Genomic DNA, 22156 nt, shown 5'->3' with positions numbered 1-22156 from the left:
CAGCTTTGAATGGCAAGAGACAGGCAGACTGTGTCCCCTCTGCTTTCTCATTCTCTTCTTTGAAAACCATCATACCCAATTGCAGAGCTCTACCTGATCAGCTCTCCTAACCCCAATCACCTCCCAGAGGTGTCTCCTGAGAACCCTATACCCAGGGGTGTGGGGAGACAGCTAACTCCAAGAGGCACCTGCCACACAAGTACAAGGACCTGAGTGTGGATTTCCAGAACTCAAGAACAATCCGAGGCACAGTGGTGTTTGTCTGGAAGTCTAGTGCTATGGAAGCAGAGACAGCTGGGTTCCTAGAGCTCAGTGGTTAGCCAGCCAAGCCACATTGGTGAACTCTAGGTTCCGAGACAGAGACCCTGTCTCATAAGACCAAGTGGAGAGCAGTGTGTGTGTGTGGGGTACCACACAACAAACAAACAAACAAACAAACAAACAAAACACCCAAAGTCAACCTCTGCCTCCCTATGCACTTACACCCATACACATGCTACTCTCCCATTACCACAAGCACAAGCCTCCATGAACACAAATATATCACACACACATGCACACACACTAGCTACCACAGTCAGATAAAGTTTCTGTGATCTTAATACTCTTAGTTGGGATTAAATTCTGATAACATGAACTTTGGAGGGAAAAATACAGTCAAGCCAAAGCACCAGTCCGTAGATTGAGAAGACACTTCGCACACCAAAAACCACATGGCTCACCTGCTACCAACATAACAGGGGCTTGAAGAATTCAATGTATTCAAGAATTTACTGAACAATCAGGGCATCAACCAATTTGAATGTGGCCCCTGGTGCACCAGGCCTCTATTTCCAAGTAGACACTGAATCATGTGGGGATCTGGAGCCTATGGAGCATCTGGGGAGCAGGGAGTGAGGTAGGAAGCTCCTGGGGTCTCAGACTTATGAATCCGCTGGTCCAGAAATGCTTTATTCTTTCAACAATAAACTGTTGTTGTTGGCCCGCCCTACATGAATACCAGGCCTGGTTGTTTCAATTAATCGCACCCTCCAAACTTTTCCACAATCTCCTTTTGCTTTCACACACCAGCTGCAGAATGGTTGAGCGGGACTAAGCCTCTGCTCATCCTGTGAACCTGGAGCTCTTCCCCACATTTTGAGCCAATGGCTTAGCCCAGCGCCGGCCTTGACTTTGCCTTTGCTGGCTCTGTGCTGTGAGCGCTAAGCCAACTGGCCTACATGCATAGCTTCTAGCATTACCACGGCCCGATCTCTTCCACCTTGGAAATTTTCATTGCAATTACTCTGGATTTTCACAGTGATGGGGCTCATGTTTATGCGGCAGTAACTCAATTGTTGCTGGGTGGGTTGGCACACCTCTCCAGATGGACTTGCATGGCTAAATGTCCAACTTCCAATTCCCTTTTAAATTCCATCACTCCCCTGGCTTGGCCATCAGGCCACACACTTTGCCAAGGTGGCTTTATTATGTGTAACCTGGAGTATATTCCCTTTTGTGTATGTAGCTCTGTTTCCTGGAATTATTATTTCTGGTGGAACTTACTTGGGCTCATTTTTGGCTGCTTATTATTTTTCCAGCTGTACTATTTTATTCTTTCAACATTTCATGAAGCTTTATGAAAGAAACCCAAGGTGGGCTCCTAAGTTTCACAGACATCTGTCATAAGAGCACGTGAGAAGGGACTGAACTTGGTCCTAAGGGTTTGTGAAAGTCTTCTCAGAGAACCACGGAGGTGGAGTCATTACCAGCTATAATTTTTGAGGTGGGTGTTATGGAGCAAGTGGTATGCTAAGTACCTCATTTCCATCTCATAACCAAGTCTGTCTTGCAGGAGGCCTCAGCCTCCATTTTCTAAGTGTAAGAAAAATGGGTTCATAAAGGCCAGGGCTGTGAAGATGGCTCAGTTGGTAAAATGCTTGCTGCACAGACACGAGGACCTAAATTTGGATCCTCAACGCCCTGATCAGAAGATGGGTGTGGTGGCACCTGCCTGTAATCCCAGCTCTTGGGTCTCGCTGGCCAGACAGTGGTCAAATCGGAGAGCTCCAGGTTCAGTGAGAAACTGTCTCAAAAAAATAAGGAGGCAAGTGGTTGAGGAGGACAATGGCTATCAACCTCTAGCCTCCACACACATACAGACATGTGCACACATACACATATAACATACACACACAAAGTAGAAAGGGGAACAGAGATAGAGATAGATAGGTGGATGGATGGATGGATGGATGGATGGATGGATGCAAGGCTGAGGTAGCATGGTCAAACTTTGTGTGTGATTCCAGATCTCTTGCTTTCAACCACTATGCAAACATGCTCCTGTCCCTGTTTGAACCTGACCATCTGTGACTTTCCATCACTGGCAGGATAGTGCCTACAACCCACTAACATGGCCAAATGTCTCTGGCCAACCACTCTGCTTTTTCATTTGACCTTGATCTCATACCTACTCCCATAATCTTTAGCAGCAGCCCATGATGAACATACATAGTTAAGTTATCCGAACTTGTCCTCGGGGCAGTAGTGAGCCATGGAAGTCTTCCAGATTGAGTAGGATCAGAAGTTGAGATCAGAGATGTTTGAGACAACCTAGGTATCAATGTGCTGGAGTCTGAACTAAGGGAGGGACAGGAGAAAGAAAGGAATGAGTTGGACACATCTTCATGGCTGGTGATGTGGGGGAAGCCAAAGGCAAACTAGACTTCCAGTCAGATTTCTAGTTTGCACAGGATGGAGGACATATTATTAGCTCCATGATTGTGTGTGATTGTATTTAGTGAGATGTGTGTGTGTGTGTGGGGGGGCATGTGAGTATGGTGTGCATGCATCTGGAGGCCAAGGCATTCATCAGTGTCTTCTTCTAACTGTTGCTCTTAACCTTATTTATTACCTTGTGACAAAACTTTTCCTGGGGAGACACAATATCTGTTTACCCCAGATAGGGAGCCCATGACAGAGCAAAGTACAGGTATTACCAAAGTCCAACTTGGTAAACCAATGATACCTTTTTTTGTTTTGTTTTGTTTTGTTTTGTTTTGTTTATTTTTCAAGACAGGGTTTCTCTGTGTAACAGTCTTAGCTGTCCTGAAACTCGATTTATAGACCAGGCTGGCCTTCAACTCAGAGATCTGCCTGCCTCTGCCTCCTAAGTGCCGGGACTAAGGGCGTGCACCACCACCACCCAGCCCAATGAGTTTTCCTGTGGTTACTTAGAGAAGCAGAAATGACTCACAGGCCACTACATCACCAAAGCCCACCCCAGCATGGATGGCAGCTGACAAAGCTGGGAACCTGAAGCACACTGCACAGCCTGTAGGCAGCTCAACAGGTTGGAGAGTATCCTTTCCTGGTGCCTTGGTTGGTCTAAACCGCTTCTAGGCAGCTTGGCTGATTTCTGCTTCTGCCAGGCAGCTGTAGTGGTGTCCAAGTTTTCTTGACTGGTCTGTACATTTTCTCTACAGCTCAGCTTCCTAGCTTCTGAGGGGGACTCTCAACTTTCATTGTTTACTCTGGCAGGGAGGGGCCTAGAGAATCTGGTCAGTTTCAGGGACTTCCTGAAGCTATTTTGAGGGTTTTTTTTTTTTGTTGTTGTTGTTGGTTTTTTTTTGTTTTTGTTTTTGTTTTTTTTTACATTCCTGTTTAAAGAGCTTCACTGTGGAACGGACTATTTCAATCTCTGTGGAAATTGTTACACAACAGTTTCTCACTGACTCCCCCAAATCACCATTGTGGCTAAGGGCTGGCTGGTGAGTTCTGAAGGTCCTGCCTGGACCCTCATGCTTGGATTTCAGGCATGTCTGACTAACTCAGCTCCTAATTCAAGTGATCTTCAAACACTGAACTATCTCCTCAGCACCAATTCTAGGTACTTTTCCGGAGTCTCTACATGCCTCACAGAAGCAACAATGCTAATGTGGTTCTGCTGTGTTTTCAATCCATGGCTTTGAAGAGTCCTGAACACTGTAAAATAATTTCCCATCCTGTCCTCTTTGAGTGTCTGCTTCCACACCGGGCATGGCAATTTGCTGAAATTTCGGTAAAAAAAGAGAAAAGAAAAGAAAATCATGCCTCCTCTCTCCTCCACAATTGAACTACCACCCACGCAGCGTCAGTCCCAGATTAAGTGATCAAACAGCACCTGAAATTAAGCTTTTAAACACGAAAATCAATCAAGCCCGAAGAATTTAGCTCAAAATGAAGAGGTGTTTAAAAGAAGTAGGCTGAGGAATGCTGAGAAAAACAACTTAAATTATTAAAGCAGGGTTTTCATAGTTCGGGAGAAATGCTCCAATAATGTCAGATTAAAAATGTAAATTTATTTACCTTCCACATTGTTTTTACGAGCCTCTTTTTAAGGTTGACTGCCTGTTTATGAATGAGTTTGCTACTTGGAGAAGGGAACCAGTACTGGGCGTGCTGGACACACTCTCTGTCATTTGTCAATGACTGGGGGAGTGCCTCCTGTGACTTCTGGTTTGTTAGTTAATTAATGCATAAATAGCCTCCCTGAAAATGTAGAGGCCATTCAGCTTTATGAGTTTTTATTTCTCAATTCAAGTGCAAAACGTTCCTGTGGTCTGAAAAGATGGTTTCTTTCTTCCCAATTCATTTCATCCCTCCCCTGCTTCATGACTTTGTGGGGGCATTTGTAGTACAGAAATTATGACATTAAAATCACTTTCATGTCAATGGACTTTGATGTCTGTAATAGAAGGTCAAGAGGTCTTTGAGGCAGAATTAGTCAATGGAGAAACCAGGATGGGGAAAATCCTTTAATTCAGTGACCTTCAAGAGGACCCATTCTGCTGCAATACAAGGAACCCTAAGGGGTCATGTGCTAACATAGGAAATAAAAGGTCAGTTACATCATCACTGTTCCAGAGAAATGCATTGTGAGTCCTGTATACAAGTCACAGAGTGAGATTTAAAATTTTCTAGTTGCTACATATACATATATATGCACTAGGGGTGGGGTGGGGGGTGGGGTGGAGGGGGTGGGGGTGGGGGGTGGGGAGGGTGTGCACACACACATATACCACACCACAATTCTTACATGGAGATCAGAGGACCACATGCAGGAACTGGTTCTCTCCTCCTACCATCTGGGGTCTGGGGATTGAATTTAGGTCATCAGGCTTGGAAGCAAGTGCCTTTACTGGTGGACTGAGACATCATTCCAACTTAGCTACATTAAAAAAAAAAAAAAAAGAAAAGAAAAGTGATGGATGAAAGGCCTATAGTTTCAATATTATATTTTACCATGTCAACAAAGTAAAATTATTGCCCTTTTCATGTTCTTTTTGGTATGCTGTCTTTGAAATCTAGTTTGCATCTTATGTTTAAAGCATTCGCCATTCAGAGTAGCCACATTTCAAGGGCTTAGGGCAATCCAATGGAACTTAGCTTAAGGCTCTCATAGTCGACACTGGAGGTCTGTAAAGTTCAAAGACAATGCTCTCATCTTGTCCGTAGTCCTCAGGTGGTTTATACACTTGGATTGGTTAGTTTTATGCCAACTAGACACAAGTAAGAGTCCTTTGGAAGAGGGACTCTATTGAGAAAATGCCTCCATCCGATTGCCTGCAGGCAAGTCTGTATGCCCTTTTGTTTTTGATTACTTGATGTGGGTGGTCCCAATGGGGGTATGAGTGAGTGTGGGGTATGCCACTTCTGGGCCAGTGGTCTTGAGTTGTGTAAGAACACAGGCTGGGCAAGCCACAAAGAGGAAGTCAGTAAGCTGCAATCCTCCATGGCCTCTGCTTCACTTCCTGCCCTGATTTCCCTTCAAGATGGACTGTGATCAGGATGTGTAAGCTGAAGTAAATACTTTCCTCCCTAAATTGCTTTTGGTCAAGGGTTTTATGTAAGCAATAGAAACTCTAACTATGATATACACACAATGAATCCATTTTTTTTCAACTGAGAAAGAAAAAGAAATATATCTGTGACAAAAACTGTCCAAAGGGTTCCCTTCATAAACTGCAGGTTAATTTTCTCCCCGTAATTGTCCCTTGGTTTCAGGACTGGCCACAGGTGAGAAATTACCCTTTTAAGGGAACAGACAACTTGATTCAAAAGGCAATATAAAATAAATAACAAACTGCACATCTTAAAAGGCGAATGGAAAAATTTTCATCATTTTGGATAGTGCAAAATATTCATTAACAAATGTCAGCCAGTTTCTCTCCTGAAATCCTCTGACTATATTAAATGTGAATGAATTACAAGAAGTCAGTTGGCTCCCAGCAGTATTAGCCTGACAATTTAAACACACACACACACACACACACACACACACACACACACACACACACGGTAGCTCAAGAATGACTTTTCAAAATTTTTTAAATAATATTTGAGACAGAGTTTCTCTGTGTAGCCCTGGCTGTCCTAGAACTCGCTCTGTAGACCAGGCTGGCCTCGAACTCACAGAGATCCCCCTGCTTCTGCCTCCCTAGTGCTCGGATTAAAAGCATGTGCCACCAAAGCTCGGCTCAATACTGTATTCTTTTGAGCCAGGGGAAAAAAATTTTTTTTGAGCCTCAGATTTCTCATTTGTGTCACAGAGACAACACTGTGTTTCAGAGATTGTCATGAAAGTTAAATGTGACCATGAGGGTGCAAGGACCATGTGACCTGAAGCAGACACCTCCTAGTGACATCTTGTTGCTTTCTGGGGATTATTGTTAAGTGAGATTCAGCCATGCTAGCTGTTCTGAGTCAGTATTCCGCTGCCCAGCTAGGCATTAGCTACCTGTCGCTTTGTAATAAATGGCTTGTGGTTGAAACAATAACCCAATGAACACACACAGTCTTCTGGTTAGTAACCTGGAAGCAGCTTAGATGAGCACATGGACTTAGGGTCTCCAGGGAGGCTGTCACGGCTTCCACTTGGGCTGGGGTCTCATTTGAAGGCTGACCTGGGGAAGATCAGTTTCTAAGTTGCCGCTGGTAGGGTGTAGGTCTTTGCTGTTCAACTGAGGGCCTTAGGTCCTCACCAGCTCTTGCCTGGAGGCCTGTCCCATTCTTTGCAACATGACTTTGTCCCCGGAGAAGTTTGTAACAACAGCAGCTGCCCACTCTTTCCTAAAGTTGAAATGAACACGGGCAGCACTAGGGTGGGGCCAGTGTCTTCCCAAGTTCTTAAGTTCAGAGGCAAACAAGCAGCCCTAGGGAGACTGTTTTCGTTCCTCAGTATCATGATCAAAGGCCTCTTCACAATGTTTTTTTTTCTCCTTAAAGAGATTTATTTTCATTACTTTTATTTATGTGTATCTCTGAGTGTGGCTGTAAGTGAATGTCGTGTGTGTGTGTGTGTGTGTGTGTGTGTGTGTGTCCCAGACCTCAGAAGAAGATACTGGATTGCTTGCAGCTGGAGTTAGAGGCTGCCAGGTAGGTGCTGGGAACACAACTCAGGTCCTCTGCGGGAGCGGCTCTTAACTGCTGAGTCACTGCTCTGGCCCTATAATATGCTTTCCTTAAAAAAACAAGAAAAAGAAAAAAAAGTGTATAATCCCCAAAGAATAGAAACTGTAAAGTTTTAAGAGCCTTAAAACTCTCTGAAGCTCATGGGATGGTCTCCTCAGTGTTCTTAGATCTCAGGATGAGATTTCTTCTCTGCGCCTCTGGCAGCTCCAGGAACCATACTCATAATCACTGGGCTTGTAGAAATGCAGACCTATTTGAGTTGGAGTGAGCTTTTTAACAGGGTTCCCAAGTCTACCTGACGCATCTTGGAGTCTGAGAAGCAATGGTTGTATTTCACCCTCCTCCCTCCCCCGCCGCCCCCCTCCCCCCCCCCAATGTGTTTTCTCTCAAGAACCGGCTCGTAGAACTTTCTCTCCTTGAAAACACTTCTTTTGCAGTTAAGAATCCCCCTAGGCTCTGGGAGGATGATGACTTTCGCATCCCTTTGGATGTAGGATAGGAAAACCGGCCCGGGCGCAAAGCAGGGGCAGTTAAGAGGTCTTCGTAGTCTGACCCCTGAGGCAGCAAGAACTGGATCTACCGGACCCTCGCAACCTGGACTCTAGAGCAGAGTGCAGGCGGCGACTGTCAGCCGGGAGCTTGCAGAACTTGGCTGAGCCCACGGGCCTGGGAGGGCGGGGGCGTGGCCGGGCCGGCGAGAGGGCGTGGCCGGCGCCGAGGGGCGGGGTCTGACCGAGGCCGCGGGGCAGCGACGTCGCTGGGCAGCGGAGCGGCGGCCGCGCCATGTGGCTGCTGTGGCCGCTGTGCCTGCTGCTGAGCAGCACCGCGGGTGAGTGGGGGGCTCGCGACGCACTTCACCGGGCCCGGGGCGCGGGGACGGGTCGTGATCGTCCGTGCTCCGCGCGCGGGCCTGGGCTGCGGGCGTGGGTGTGCGCGGAGGGCGGACCCGGGCGCCTGGCTGGCCGGGACCCCGCGAGGGGCCGCGGCGGGGCGCGCGCCGTGCTATTGTGTGGGCCGGCGCGCCGGGTGCTGTTGTCGTGTGTTCGCGGGCGGAGCTTTGTGCGGCGCCCGCTCCCTGGAGCCCGGCGGCCGCCCGGATTGGGCGTAGCTGGAGTGCAGCTCAGTGTGCTGGGAACGGAGGAGGGGGAAGGAGAGCACTCTGCCCTGATTTCGGGTCTTCCCTGACTCCCTCAGCCTTTTAACGGGCACTCTCCTGCCTCAGTTTCCCATCTACGCTGCCCCCGCATCTGTATCCCAGCTTCCTTTCTTTACTTCCTGGGACTGTGTCTGGTTTGGGAATAGTGAGATCCCGTGGGACTGGACATGGGACTCACTCGCTCATCCTGAGAGCCTATCTTTTACTTCTGTCGTCCGTCGCAGATGCCTTAACCTGCTGCCAGCTGGGAACAGAGGACCCGGGGCTTCCTCTAACGGCCGTTGGTCCCTGCATCTCAGAGCGCATGCATCCTGAGACCCGCAGGGTCCCTCCCAGACAGAGTACCGTTCCCAGTAACTTTTCTGCTGATGTGGGCACGCTCCGAATTCCAGCTTGGAGCCCTTCCCCTCTGCCCGCCGGCCACAGCTGTCAGCAGTCCCTCCTCAGCTCTGCCCATCCTTAACCCCTGATGTTTATTTCTGGGCAGCTGATACTCAGTGGACTTTCTTTACTGAAGATTTCTTGCTCTGTGTTTGTGTCATCCACACGTCTAATTTATATCGGATTTCCCCAAATGCTTCTAGAAGTGTTTGTCTCAGGAAGTCTGGACCATTCTGACTACCCCTTGCAAATGCCAGGGAATCCTCCCTTCCTAGAAATCGCGGGTCCTGAGCATCTTCCCAAACCACTGACAAGCCCCTCCCCTGCCCCCCACTACCCAAGACATCATCCCCACTTCTCTAAGACTCCATTTAAATGTCCGGGTTTGCTCAGCTTCCAGTGAAGGGCTAGACTCCTGTGGTGACTGTGGTTTTTTAACCAGGTCTGAGGCCCTGTGTTCTGTTTGTCTTGAAGTATGGGGGAGGGGGAGTAGAGAAGGAGGGAGGGAGGGGGAAATGAATTAGGCAGCTATAAGCAGGTGCAAGTTATTTGGAGGCTGTTAGAGCAGGCTCAGTTCCAGGGCATCTCAGACATGAAGATCTGCCTGGATTCACACATTTAATTCACATAGCAATGGCGTGTCCCCTGGTAACACCCAAGCTGGCTCTTGTGTGTGTTCACTGCTAATGACCAGTGGGCACTAATTATCACATCTCCCTGTGGTAGTGGGCTGCATGGATTGAGTCTTGAGTTCACAAAACATTATATGTATTTCTCCCTGTCAGCAATGGTTAGCTCATATGCCTGTGAATGTATAGCACAGTACTCAAATCAGTGAAATAGTTACAGTGAGCTGTAGTTGGGGTAGGGTAGGGACAGTCCAACGTTCCTTGGCAGAAGTTGTCTGTGGCTTTGGATTACCTTGACAGCTCTGGGGCCTTTAGGTGGGTTGAAGTGTTTTCTTGTCACACTAAGCATCAACTTTTAAGCATGAACTGCATTTTGAACCAGTTGTTGTGGGAAACAGGGCTGGGTTGTTCCCAGTTGGACCAGGTACCTTTGTCTCACATTCCTACACCCAAAACCTTTCTGCAAAGTTGATAACAGAGAGGTTATAGAAGCAGGACTTTGGATTTTCACCTCCTATATTTTTTCCTGTCTATAGAGGAAACCTGGAGCCTGAGTTGAGTGTTAAGTCCAAGTCTTGGGTCTTTCAGAGGCTGGAAGGCCACTGCAATTCCAAGAACAATTCAAAGGACTTTGTTGTTCGGGAACTTTTTGAGGCACCTTGGTGCATGTGTTCTCCTCCTTTGTCTTATTGTTTGCCTTAAGGAGGTGAAACATTGTGGCTGTTACTGTTTTTTAATGTATCCTGCTGGAGAGGCTCAGAATGCTTCAGCCCTACAACACTTCGTCTGATGTCACGTTTTCTGGCACCTGGGTGATGCACATGGTGGGTTTAAGTGTGTGAGCGTTTAGGTATTTCAAAAGGTGGATGTGAAGATGAGTGGGTAGGTGATTGGTCTCCTTTCTTTCCTGGCTGGCTTTTGCTAAGACCTCCTCCACCCCCTCCTCTGGTCAGAGAAGAGGTTCGATTTCCTCTCCTTGAAGTAGTGTGCCTATTAACCTTTTCTCCTGGAAGGCTCTGCTCCACAGCCTGAGGGTGGGTTTTATTTATGTTTTAACTAGCTGAGTAGCTGCACTTAGCCTCGCCCTGTTCAGCTGGGTAGATGAGACTGGACGAATAAACACACCTTGTTGCTTTTCATCTTGGAAGGGTTGTCACTGGGTCCCTCCTGGAGTGGGAGCTGTTGTTTTGTTTTGTTTTGTTTTGTTGTTTTGTTTTCCTTGATAGCCTCCTACATGTGTATTTTAACATCTGTTAGGGAGGAAGGGGATGGGAGTTTGCCTAGTAGATAGCAGGTTGGTCAATCCTTGGCCTTAAACACTATCAGAAACCAAAATTGCCAGAATAAGTTGGTAGTGGGCTTGTGTTGCCAATACTGTGGTTTTTTTGTTGTTGTTCTTGTTTTGGTTTATCGATAAGGGGTCTTATGTAGCCCATGCTGGCCTCTAACTGCAGATGAGGACAACCTTGAACATTGGATCCTCTTGAACATTTGATCTATCTTTTAAGTACTGGGGTTACAGGCATGGGCCACCTCACCATGTTTATGTGGTGCTGGGAATAAAACAGGGGATTCATCCATGCTAAATAAGGGCCCTGCAACTGAGTGGTAATCATTCTAAGTCTGATAGTTCTGAAGCAGTTGGGAGAATTTCCGGTTTGGGAAATTATGGGATGTGTTATTGTTTAAAAGCCTTGCCCATTTGCAGGAGATGAAAGAACCTCAGGATTCGTGGCCCAAGTCCAGTGTATGAAATGTTCATCTTGCCACTGAAAACAATTTGACTTTTTCCAAGGTGCTCAGGTAGTCCATAGCAGCATGCCAGTCTATGGCTCCCAAGGGATTGATGATTCTCCAGGGCACCGTGTGGGCTGGAGCCTGGATCCTAACCCAAGCTTTTCCCAGAACCCTTCCCAGCTTCATGACCAGTGCTACTGTGTTTGTTCTGCCTGGGACTTTGGTGATTGAACACAACTACCACAGGGTTTGCCCGTCAACACTCTCCACTTCCTCATATCTGTTCATTTTATGGATAATGCTGTGAACTTACTCAACAGTGGCACCAACTGTCTCTAAAGGGCTCACCAATATTCATGGTGAATACTTCCAGTAGATCCAGTCCTTGTGTCAAGATGTAGGTTTGTCATAGTAACCTCACCTCTGCCAGGCACATGGGTGAGAATCACGACAGGAGGATGCTCTAAGCCAAGGCACCCTTGTCGACTTGAGTGGTACACAGCCCAGGGTGCTCGTTCGTTGGGCCCTGTATTTATGTTTATCATTTTGTAAAAATGAAAAGGTGAGCTATGACACATCTTAAGAGTGTTGGAGCTGTATTAGTTATGGGATACTTCCAGGGACAAATCTATTTTTGGCTATTGAGTTTTCTTACCTCTCTTTCTCTCTTTTCTACTCAGCAACCAGTGAGGTGTTTTAAGGACTGCACCTTTCTTGCTTTGGAATGGCTGTGAAGAATCTACCCTCTTGACTGCTAAGGAGAATTCTCTATTCTTTTCGCTGGGAGGGTGGCCAGCTACTTTGAAAGTGTAACATTTGCTGGTCATATCATTTGCTAGGTTGTTCAGTATTGCTCAGCAGAATGAGTAGACTCTTGAGTTGCTGTAACTGTTCATTCAAGAGGGATAACAAATGCTTATCTGAATTAGGATTGTGAGGGTTCCCGGAGCTGCTTCCAGGAATGAGGTTAGTCTAGTCTAGGGTTTCTTAGCCTTAGAGCCAGTGACATTTTAGAGTGAATAGTTGTTTGTTGTGTCGGACTGTCTCATGTATGGTGACAATTGGTCATCTCTCTGGTTACTACCAACTTGAAAACCTCTTGTGTAGTTGGGTGCCAGCCTTCTTGCTATTCATCATGAGCATTGTTGCTGCCCACCCTAAAGGTGTCTGTTGGAGTCCATTCTACTTCATAGACCGGTCTTTATGCATCTGCATGCACACAAGTTCAAAGATGTAAAAATACCCTTAACTAGAAATGCCCTGGGTGCCGACCCTTCCCTCTCACTTTGCCCTCGTGCTGAGGTAAAAACATTTGGAATTTTTGACTGCAGCTTTGGATCGCTGAGGAGAGACATATGCCAATAAAGCTGGTCCTCAAGGGCTGGTAGTTGACACCAAAAGCCACCTGGCTCCCTGAGTGTTAATCTTGGGATGTTCCTGTGCTCAGAGCCTGCGCGCTGAAGGGGGACATGCTGCCTGGATTTTTGCCTTGAGAATCAGGTGTTGAAATCTTTACCCTGGAAGTAGAGACTTAACCCTTAATCCACAGAGCTCTGATTGCCCTCCTCAGCCCCCTTTCTCTCTGTGATTCCTTCACTGCGTAGCCAAAGCCTGTACAACTTGGGACAGTTCTGCAGGTTGAGAGGAAATGAACTATGCTCACAGCAAGGTGGTTTCTTGAAGTTTCCACCATACCCTGAAGTCCTTTTACAGTTCCGGTCTTTGTTGCTGTGTAACACCGGCATGCCTTTAAGACGCCTTGCCTTGCAGCTGTCCTGCTTTGTTTGGTCCCCAGACTTCCTTCAGTTTTTTCCTTTCTCTTCTCTTCAGATGAGCCATAAAACTGGCTGGCTCCTACCTTCTTTGATGCTTGAACTTGCAGGATGAAGGAAGCAGGTTCCCAAAGGGGGATGTGGGGCTTGCATCCAGACACATTTGTTTCAGTCTTTGAAAGCCTTCTCTACTGAGGAGCTCTGGTTTCCCAAGCTTTCGGCTATCCTTTTCCTTTTTGTCTTTGAGTAACCAGAACATTCTTCTTAAGCTTCATTCATATGCCCAACAGTGTGATATCAGCCCTGCACACAGAGACACTGTGTTGTGCTCAGGAGTGCAAATCCGTACAGAACTTGCTATTTGCCCATGAGGAATGAAAGGATGTATGGACGAATATGAGTGTGCTGATCTTTTATGATCTGGGGCACGAATGACCGAAACTCTTTCTGCCATTGGTGCCTCTGAGACATTTCTTAGTGTGAGTGGAGTGCTTGGAGCTTGGACATTGGACATGGATGGGAACAGTGCTGCACAGAAGTCACAATACTGTGGCAAGCATGGATTCATAGGGTCCACAGATGACAGCACACATCGTAGCTTACTCCCTTAGCTGCCTAGATAATATGTGTGCTGGTGTTTTAAGACTTCTAAAGCTTTGCCTTTCTGAGATCTGAATAATTCATGGGGCTATCAGACACTAGTCTTCTTTGGTAAAAATATGTGTGTGTGTGTGTGTGTGTGTGTGTGTGTGTGTGTGTGTGTATGTGTGTGGGTGTATACCTTCATCACTTGGTATCCTTGGGGACTGGTTCTAGAATCCTCCTTAGACACCATGGATGCTCACATCCTTTATGTAAAATGACATAGTATTTGCATACAACTTATGCATGTCCTCTATACTTTAATTAACCTCTGTATTACTTACAATACTTAAGACACTGTATGAGTGATTATTATATTAAATCAATAAAGGAATAATGACAGGAAGTCTGTATGTATTCAGAAGAGATTCATTTTCCCAGTTAAGTGTGTGTGTGTGTGTGTGTGTGTGTGTGTGTGGTGTTTTATACCCCCGTGTGATACATACAAGTGGGTGTGGGTGTGGGCACATGGAGAAGCCAGAGCAGGCCATTGTATTTTTCTCTGTCACTCTCTGTCTTAGTGCCTTGAGATAGGGTCTCTTACTGAGCCAAGTGCTGGCTGTTTTGGCTAGGATGGCTGGTCCCCCCTTTGCACCACAAATCCTGGGGTTATCAACATGTGCAGCCATGTCTGACTTTTTGGGTGGGTACTTAGTATGTGAATTCATGTGCTCATGCTTTCAGAGTAAGTAGTCTTACCCACTGAGCCATCAACCTAGCCCATTTCTACATACTTTTGATCAGGAGTTGCTTGAATCTACAGATGGATACTGAGGGCACACTGTATATACCTTCCTTACATATTACCTGTGCTGACTAACCCCTAATCTTACTCCATTGTAAATCCCTCAAGGCCTGGGACTCTGATAAACATTTGTGTCATGTTTCTTGTTTCTTCTGTGATACTGAGAAGAGTAGGCAGCTCCACTCACTGAAGGTCTGCTATGTCAAGTGGGATGCCGGGCACTGTATATATATTTTGCTGTTATGTCCAATTAAAAACACCACCAGAATATCTGTGCTCAGAATTCAGACAATACAGAAGTATGACAATGAAACATTCAGATCTTCCCTTCACATTCCTTTCCCTACTGCTAAGTAGCTACTCTGGGCAATCTGAAGAGTCATGGATTCATGGGTAAATGCACATGCACACACAGGCAGAACGTAGTTTATGCCTGCCTCTGGCTGTAGCTTATCTTTTCTTGCTTTCTTATATTGTGTTTCATCAGTTCTGCTGTGAGCCACGTGGACAGGCCGCCTGCTCTCATTGGCCGCATCTTTGATATTCAGGAGTTTCCAGCAGTTTCTGTCAGCCATGCTTCTGTTGCTTGGCTCGTCGAAGGCAGTCTACGCTTGCCTTCAAGGTCCATGGTGATATGGCTGCGGCTCTTTGGGAGCGTCTTTTTCCTTTAAGTTTCTTAATGCTTGGTTTCTACCTACCAAGAAAATAGGGAGTTGCACTTATTTTTCTTTCAGTGATATTCACTTCACTGTTGCCCATTTGGCCTCATTCCCCTGTCTTTTTATGTTCACATGTTTTATTTCAGTGCCATATTTTAGTGTCATCTTCTGAAAGATATTTTAAACAGTAGGTATGTTCAACCTGGGCAGTTCGGAACTTGATGAAAGTGGTAACATACAGATGTTCATAGCCATGTTCATCCAGGCCTGGTCAGTGATCAGTAAATCACACCTCTACCTCTTGTGCCCTTATGTCCATTCTGTCTAAGCTGTTACAAAGTCGAATATGTTGTTAGCTGCCTTTATTCCAGCTCTTCTCTATCTACTCACTCTTTCCAAAGCAGCTTCACCAACTTTTTTTTTAGTAATGACATTTATCCAGGTAGGTGGTGTGTTGGTGTGTTCTGCCATCCTGTAGATGAGCCAAATAAAAAGTGACGTCAGTTGAAAGCTTCCTCCTTGAGGACTAACTGTCGTAATACTCCAAGGTTCTGTGCACACTTCCAAAGGAGGAGAGCAACCAACACACTTGCCCAACTATGATGCCTGTGAACCACAGCAGTGACGAGCATGGCATGATAACCCAAGGCTACAGTAGTGGCACACAGACCTTGGCAGTAACCAACAGCTTTCTGATTGGATTCAAGACCCACTCAACAAGGGGGAAATCATGCTTGATTTTGGAAACCTGGTCAACTATGCAGGGCTAGTGAAGTCATGGATCGTGGAGAAGAACCGACAGCCTGTACTTTATTAAACAAAGTAGTTAGCATAATCCCTAACTACATTCTAAATATTTGTCCTGCTACCCACAGATAAGTGTAGTTCTCAACACCGATTGAGAAAACTTCTCTTTAAAACAGATGGAGACCATTAAAGAAATCCATAACCAGTCAAAATGTAGAGTTGTGGAGGCCGGTCCTAATGGATACATCTACAAACAACTCCTGCACCTGAGGCTCAGGGAACATTGCCAACATTGCAGAAAGATTCAAAGAGCCAGAAGATCAGGGAGTTTGCTTAGAGGCTTTGTCTCCTAGGAATGTCAGAAGCTACATCCATAAAGTCTCACTAACATGACCTTCTAACCATGAGCTGAACAAGGACAGCAACAATAGACATGCCATAGTGGACAGGGAAACCCCGTGAGGCCTCAGCTGTACACAAAGAACTACAGGAAGCCAATGCTGAGAGGGGGACAAATAGTCTTCCCTTGAGAAGAGACACCAACTGGTTATTATCCAATACCAAGTGGAGAGCCCTGAAAGCACATGTACAAGTAACATCATGCAGACCAATCAGATTGTATTTATGTACTTAGGAATACATATGTATATACGTATACATACATGTATATAACAGTAATCAATGAAAAAAGAGGCCGTGAATTTGAAAGAGAGCAAGGAGGGGTATGTGGGAGGGTTTGGAGAGAGAAAAAGGAATAGTGAAGTAATGTAATTATAAACTCAAAAAAGAAAAGTCATTTAAAAAATAATAGGGTCACTGTCCAAGCTTTTAACCAGGAAAAACGGTTTTAGAATTGGTGTGCAGATCTGCACAGCCCTAGACTGTCCTCTTAACCCCAGGCTGTGGTGCTTTCTCACCCCACGGTTGTTGGAAGATGTAAGTGTACTGCCTACCTTCTGCGAGAGAGCTCCATGAGTGGACAGTGTTGTGAGCACTCACCCCATCATGTTGGAGCGCATTACCTGCTAGAGGACTGTTAGCGTGGGAGGAAGTCCCAAGCTGATTCTATTCCAGGGCACGGTCTATGTTTTGGAAGGTTGAAAAGCATGGTCTGCCTTTCTCCTGTGTGGAGACCTACCATTGGGGGCATTTGACTCATCATTTGCAGAGGCTTGGTTTATTCAGAGGAACAAGAGCAACATAAACAAGTTGCTGTGGCATTGAATATGTAAATGATGGAAAGAATTTTCTTTCTCTTTTGCGGAAATAATTTGGTTAGAATACCAACCAAAAGGAATTTCTTTGCAAAAGTTGTTTTTACCCCCCCCTGTATGTATGTGTGTATATATATATGTATATATATATATATATATATATATATATATATATATATATATATATACATATATATATAAAACTTGGCAGGAATTGATTCTCTTCCTCCACCATCTGGGGGTCTGGAATCAGAAGTCAGGTTGGCAGGCTTGGTGTCAAATTCCTTTACATACCAAGCTATCTCACCAGCCCCAGGAATTTCTTTTCTGTCAGATGCACTTTAAACAGTGGTCAGTACTGCAGATAAACAACCACTGCTTAAAACACCTAAAAACAGATTTTCTAGACAAAAATAGAGTCCTGATGAGAATGTTACAAATAACAGGAGAAGTTTAAGTTTTCAAAAGAATTTCTTTCCTACTCTGAACATCTGTGTGTATGGGGCCCCAACAGGAGAGCAATTTGTTTCTGAGTTGATGTTTTTTACTGTATCAGGTAATTTTAATGTAGAGCTGCAGAAAGATGCTAAGAACTCCTGTCCCTGTGTTCATCCCCCAAGCCAAGGAGGATTTGTGGGCAGTGGTGCTTTGTAAGTTACTGTTGCTTCTAGTTTATAAAGCATTAATTGTCACAACCAGATCAGAGTGGACCTCAGGACTTTAAACTCTCCCTTCTATGGTCCAGGGAACTGAGAATGAGAAGCAGACTCTTAATTTTAGTGAGTCATCGTGCCATCAAGAGACGGTGATAAATTGGGTGAATTCTCTGGTGCCTGAGTCCAACTGATTTCTGACAAACAGTGTACTGTGCGGACCAGGCTGTCTCTGTCCTGGACAGTGGCCACAAAGAGGGAGCGGGGGCCACTGAGCTTATTCTGGAGCTGGAGGCAAGTAGAATTTATGAATAGCTTGATTTAGAAGACTTGTAAACCCAAGGTGCCAGTTTCCAGGTGGCAGCGGGGTACTTGTGTATGTGTTGGCATGAAGACATGAAAAGTATAAAGGGTGTTTAATTTTACAGCATTAGAAATCGCTCCCTGCTCATTATTGCAGGGTCCAGTGAGGTTAGCTGGGGGATCTTTGACGATGCCACTGGAGTGCCTTCCATTAGACTTCGCCTTGAATCAGAGCACTGTTTTCCTTAACTAACTGGAAATGGCTGAAAAGTGAACCCTAGTCACACTTGTGAGTTCCATGGTTGGTCGAAGCCTCTCATTTGGTTTGGAAAGTTCTAAATTTAACTTGTTTTTCATTATAAAAATAAAATGAAAAGAGTTTGCAGGAAAATGGAAGAGTGATTAACAATGTAGAGTATTCATTTCATTAGCGCCAAGGCCATAAAAAATGGTTGGTGCTAAGAAAAAGCGGAACAGAAATGAATACAGTGTTTCAAAAGCAGATTTATAAAAACATCCTTGTAAGCGTGATTAAAAAACATGATACTAGCCACTGAGCCCTGCTAGCCTGAGCCCAGGGAAGGAATACTAGAAAAGTTACTAACCATCATCAAAGAGATAAACTTGGAAAGAAAGACTTATGCATAGGAATAGTCTTTATCAATGAAAGATGGAACCAATCTGGCAAATGTTGAAGGGAAAAACTATGAACAATCTGGAAATGTTCAAGTGGAACCTAGGCAAGGCAGCAATGATATAGCCCTAAAGATTTAGAATTCCTAAAATTCTTTTGTTACACAAAACAATGATAAAGATCCTGCAAGAAAAGCTAATGGATGTTGAAAACATAATGAAATTAATTTATTTTTTATAGCATATCAGAGCAATCAAAGAGAGAATAAAACTTTGGTGCATAGAGACGAGAGAGATGGCTTGTTGGGTAAGAGTGCTTGTTCTCACATAGACCTGAGTTCAAATTCCAAGCATCTACAGAAAAATCAGGTTGTGGTTGCATATGCCCATGATTCCAGCATTGTGTGTTGGGGCGGGGAGTTGGGGCGGCAGAAACAAACAGATCTCAAGTGCTTGCTGGCTGTCCAACCTACCTGAAGTGGTGAGCTCTAGTTCAGTGGGAGACACTGTCTCAAGAGAATAGGTGGAAAATGGTAGAGGAAGACATCTGGCATCTTGCTTTGGCCTCTGTATATGTGCACATGGGTTCACCAGCACACTCAGGTGCATGCAGCGCGCGCGCGCGCGCGCACACACACACACAAACACACACACACACACACACACACACACACACACACACATCATCCTTTCTCCACCCCAAATTGTAAACAGCATTCAGAACAGATGGGACAATATCAGCATCTTTGATATTATGATATGTGACTCAGCAACAAATCCTGAACAGAGGTAGGTTCCATGGGGCAGGTGAGGTCTCTTGGATTCTTTGATGTCTGCATCTTTTACTGGTATTCTCCAGTACCTGGTTTAGTGCTTGGCATCTTGTCAGCCACACAGCAGAGTTTCCAGGAAGTCATCTAGAAGAAGCAGTGGAGGGGGCAGTGTGGAGAGGGGACTGTAACTTTGAAGATAATGAATCAGGGAGCGAGCCAGATGAAACCACGGGGAATGAAATTTACCTGCCCAAGCCAACTGTGCCCTTTAGTGACTAATTATTTCTCCTCATGATTTTGGAACAATCATATTGATCTTCAAAGGATCATTACAAGAGATATCCTTGGCTTAAAAAGAAAAAGAGGCCTTTGTGAAGGAAATAGATCAGAGCAATTTCAAATCAGGTGATAAATTAGACACATGCATTACGAGACTAGCATGCCCCACATGTAAAAAGTTATAACAGGTCAATGAAAACTGCTGTGAGTCTTAATTTCATGGAAAGGAGGTTTACATGGTTTACTGACTGAATGGGAGGAACTTACTAACAAAAACCCCCAAACAGTTCTATTTAAATATCATCATCATCATCATCATCATCATCATTATTTTGGTTTTTCAAGACAGGGTTTCTCTGTGTAGTTTTGGTGCCTGTCCTGGATCTCACTCTGTAGATCAGGGTGGCCTCGAACTCACAGAGATTCTCCTGGCTCTGCCTCTCAAGTGCTGGGATTAAATGCATGCACCACCACTGCCTGGCTTAAATATCATTATTAAAAAACACTCAGAAGCTTATTCTTGTCTCGTTTAAAGGGAAAAAAAATTTACTGGTGAAACTACACAAATGAATCCAGGAAGGAAGCACAGCAACAAGTACAATGTTGGAGGGAAGTAAAAGATGATATCTGTGTGTATCTGTATCTATACATATGTATTTGATGTATATATGTGTATGTATATATATATATCAGCTATAAGACTAAATGTCAAACAAAATGTTGCTAACACTTATATAGAAAAAATTAACACCCATCTGTTCCGATAGGAGATTAAGTAAAAAGTAAGAGAGAAATAGAATGCAAAGTTAGGGAGATAAAATCCGTTCTAGGGGACTTGATGGTATCAGTTCATTTTTTACATGACATTGAGCACTAAGATAGATTAAACAAGCCACATTGCTAATGGCAACAGGTTCATTAACCAACAAATGTCTCTTCATCCCACATAAAAAGACATGAGAAATCATGAACAGAATGGAAGTGTTGAAGGATCTTTAGATGTTAAATTAGCTAGTGTGTAGAAGGTTAGAGTTATTTAGAGAATGCAAATATTTAATTTTTTTTCAAGTTTTTGGCAACAGTGATGTTGAGGTCTAAGGAATGATGGGTGGGTGATAAAATGGCCACAGTTGGGAGTGGGCAGTTGAACTCACTGGTCCATCTAGGAGCTTCCCAGGAGTCTTTCCTCCTACGGCTGCTCCTTGAATCTGCAGAATTGTTGGCTCTGGAAGCTTTGGGGATCAGTCCTCCCTGCTAATGAGATGAGAAGGCTCATTAAGCTTGATCTGGGAGCCTGACCCCAGCAGCTGCCCAAGGGGTATCTGTGAGTGAGATGACAAGGACAGCTTGGGGCCTGTTATAAGGGCAGAAAGAAAGTGTGTGTGTGTGTGTGTGTGTGTGTGTGTGTTTAAGCACTTATAGTTTTTGAAGGAAATATTTAACCACAGGGATATATTCTGAAGAGCATGTTGTTAGGTAATTTTTCTTATTCTGTGAATAGCATTTATAAACTGTGCTTGCACATACCAGGATGGCTCTGACATCACCAGACAATATAATTTTATGGAGCCACTGTGGTGTATGTGGTCCACTGTGGACTGACATATCTTTACATGGCACATAACTCTGTTGTACTTATTATTATTTTGAATGTTCTCCTTCTACATGTATTTACTCAACCTCCCCTGTTAACTCCAGAGTTTCACTGGCAGTGGTCACATACGTCTTGGGTCCTTCCTTCATTGGATTACTGGGAAAGTGTCACCTGTGTACAGGGTGGGGGAAGGGGGAAAGACACTTTTGAGGAAGTGTCTCAGTAACTTGGCCTCCTCTCTGAACATTTGCAGATAGGTCTCCAGCACCCAGACTTGCTGTTGTGTGGGTGGATGGGTACCTAAAATGAAGGTAGAGTTCTGCCTAGAGGTCTTTTGTTTCTTCCTAGGTTTTCAAAAGTGACGCTGACCAGCTTGACTGGGAAGAGATGCTGCCTACCAGTCTGTGCCCTTCACACAGCTAAATACAGCCTTAGGGCGTGTGTTTGCTCTCTGTCTCTGTAACTCAGGCTGTGGTTGTTTGCACAGTCTCTCTGGAGAGCTTCCTGTTCATCCTTCAAGATGTGGATAGTGAGCCTTCTTTTCTAGAAGCCATAATTCTGTGTCAGCTTCCAACCTAGAATTAATCGCTGGCTTTTAAAAAGCCACCTCTACCTCGTTAATATATCTTAAACATATCATACTATATTATGGTTTATTCATGCTTGTTCTTGAGACTTAAATGGGTTATTAAACCATTAAAAATTATAAAAATAATGTAAGTTCTTTAAACATGTATTTTCAACTTACTTTAAATTCTAGTGTATAATAATATATAAAATACTATATATAATAAAATATATAAACACT

The 22156-nt window shown here is 44.7% G+C and overlaps 1 protein-coding gene across 3 annotated transcripts in view; it reads left to right on the top strand.

Moving 5' to 3' along the window:
* The first annotated feature begins 8156 nt into the window (after window positions 1–8156).
* The window catches only part of Ldlrad3 (low density lipoprotein receptor class A domain containing 3), a 244242-nt gene continuing 230242 nt past the window's right edge, over window positions 8157–22156 (top strand). For all 3 annotated transcript variants that reach the window (XM_059261002.1, XM_059261001.1, XM_059261000.1), the window contains exon 1: window positions 8157–8260. In XM_059261002.1, the coding sequence (XP_059116985.1) occupies window positions 8215–8260 (46 nt within the window). In that variant the 5' untranslated portion in view covers window positions 8157–8214. The remainder of the gene's footprint in view (window positions 8261–22156) is intronic.

This window comes from Peromyscus eremicus, chromosome 4 (assembly GCF_949786415.1).
Source record: "Peromyscus eremicus chromosome 4, PerEre_H2_v1, whole genome shotgun sequence".
NCBI lineage: Eukaryota > Metazoa > Chordata > Mammalia > Rodentia > Cricetidae > Peromyscus > Peromyscus eremicus.
Note: the sequence above shows the minus strand (reverse complement) of the source record. Positions and strands in the feature narration are given on the sequence as shown.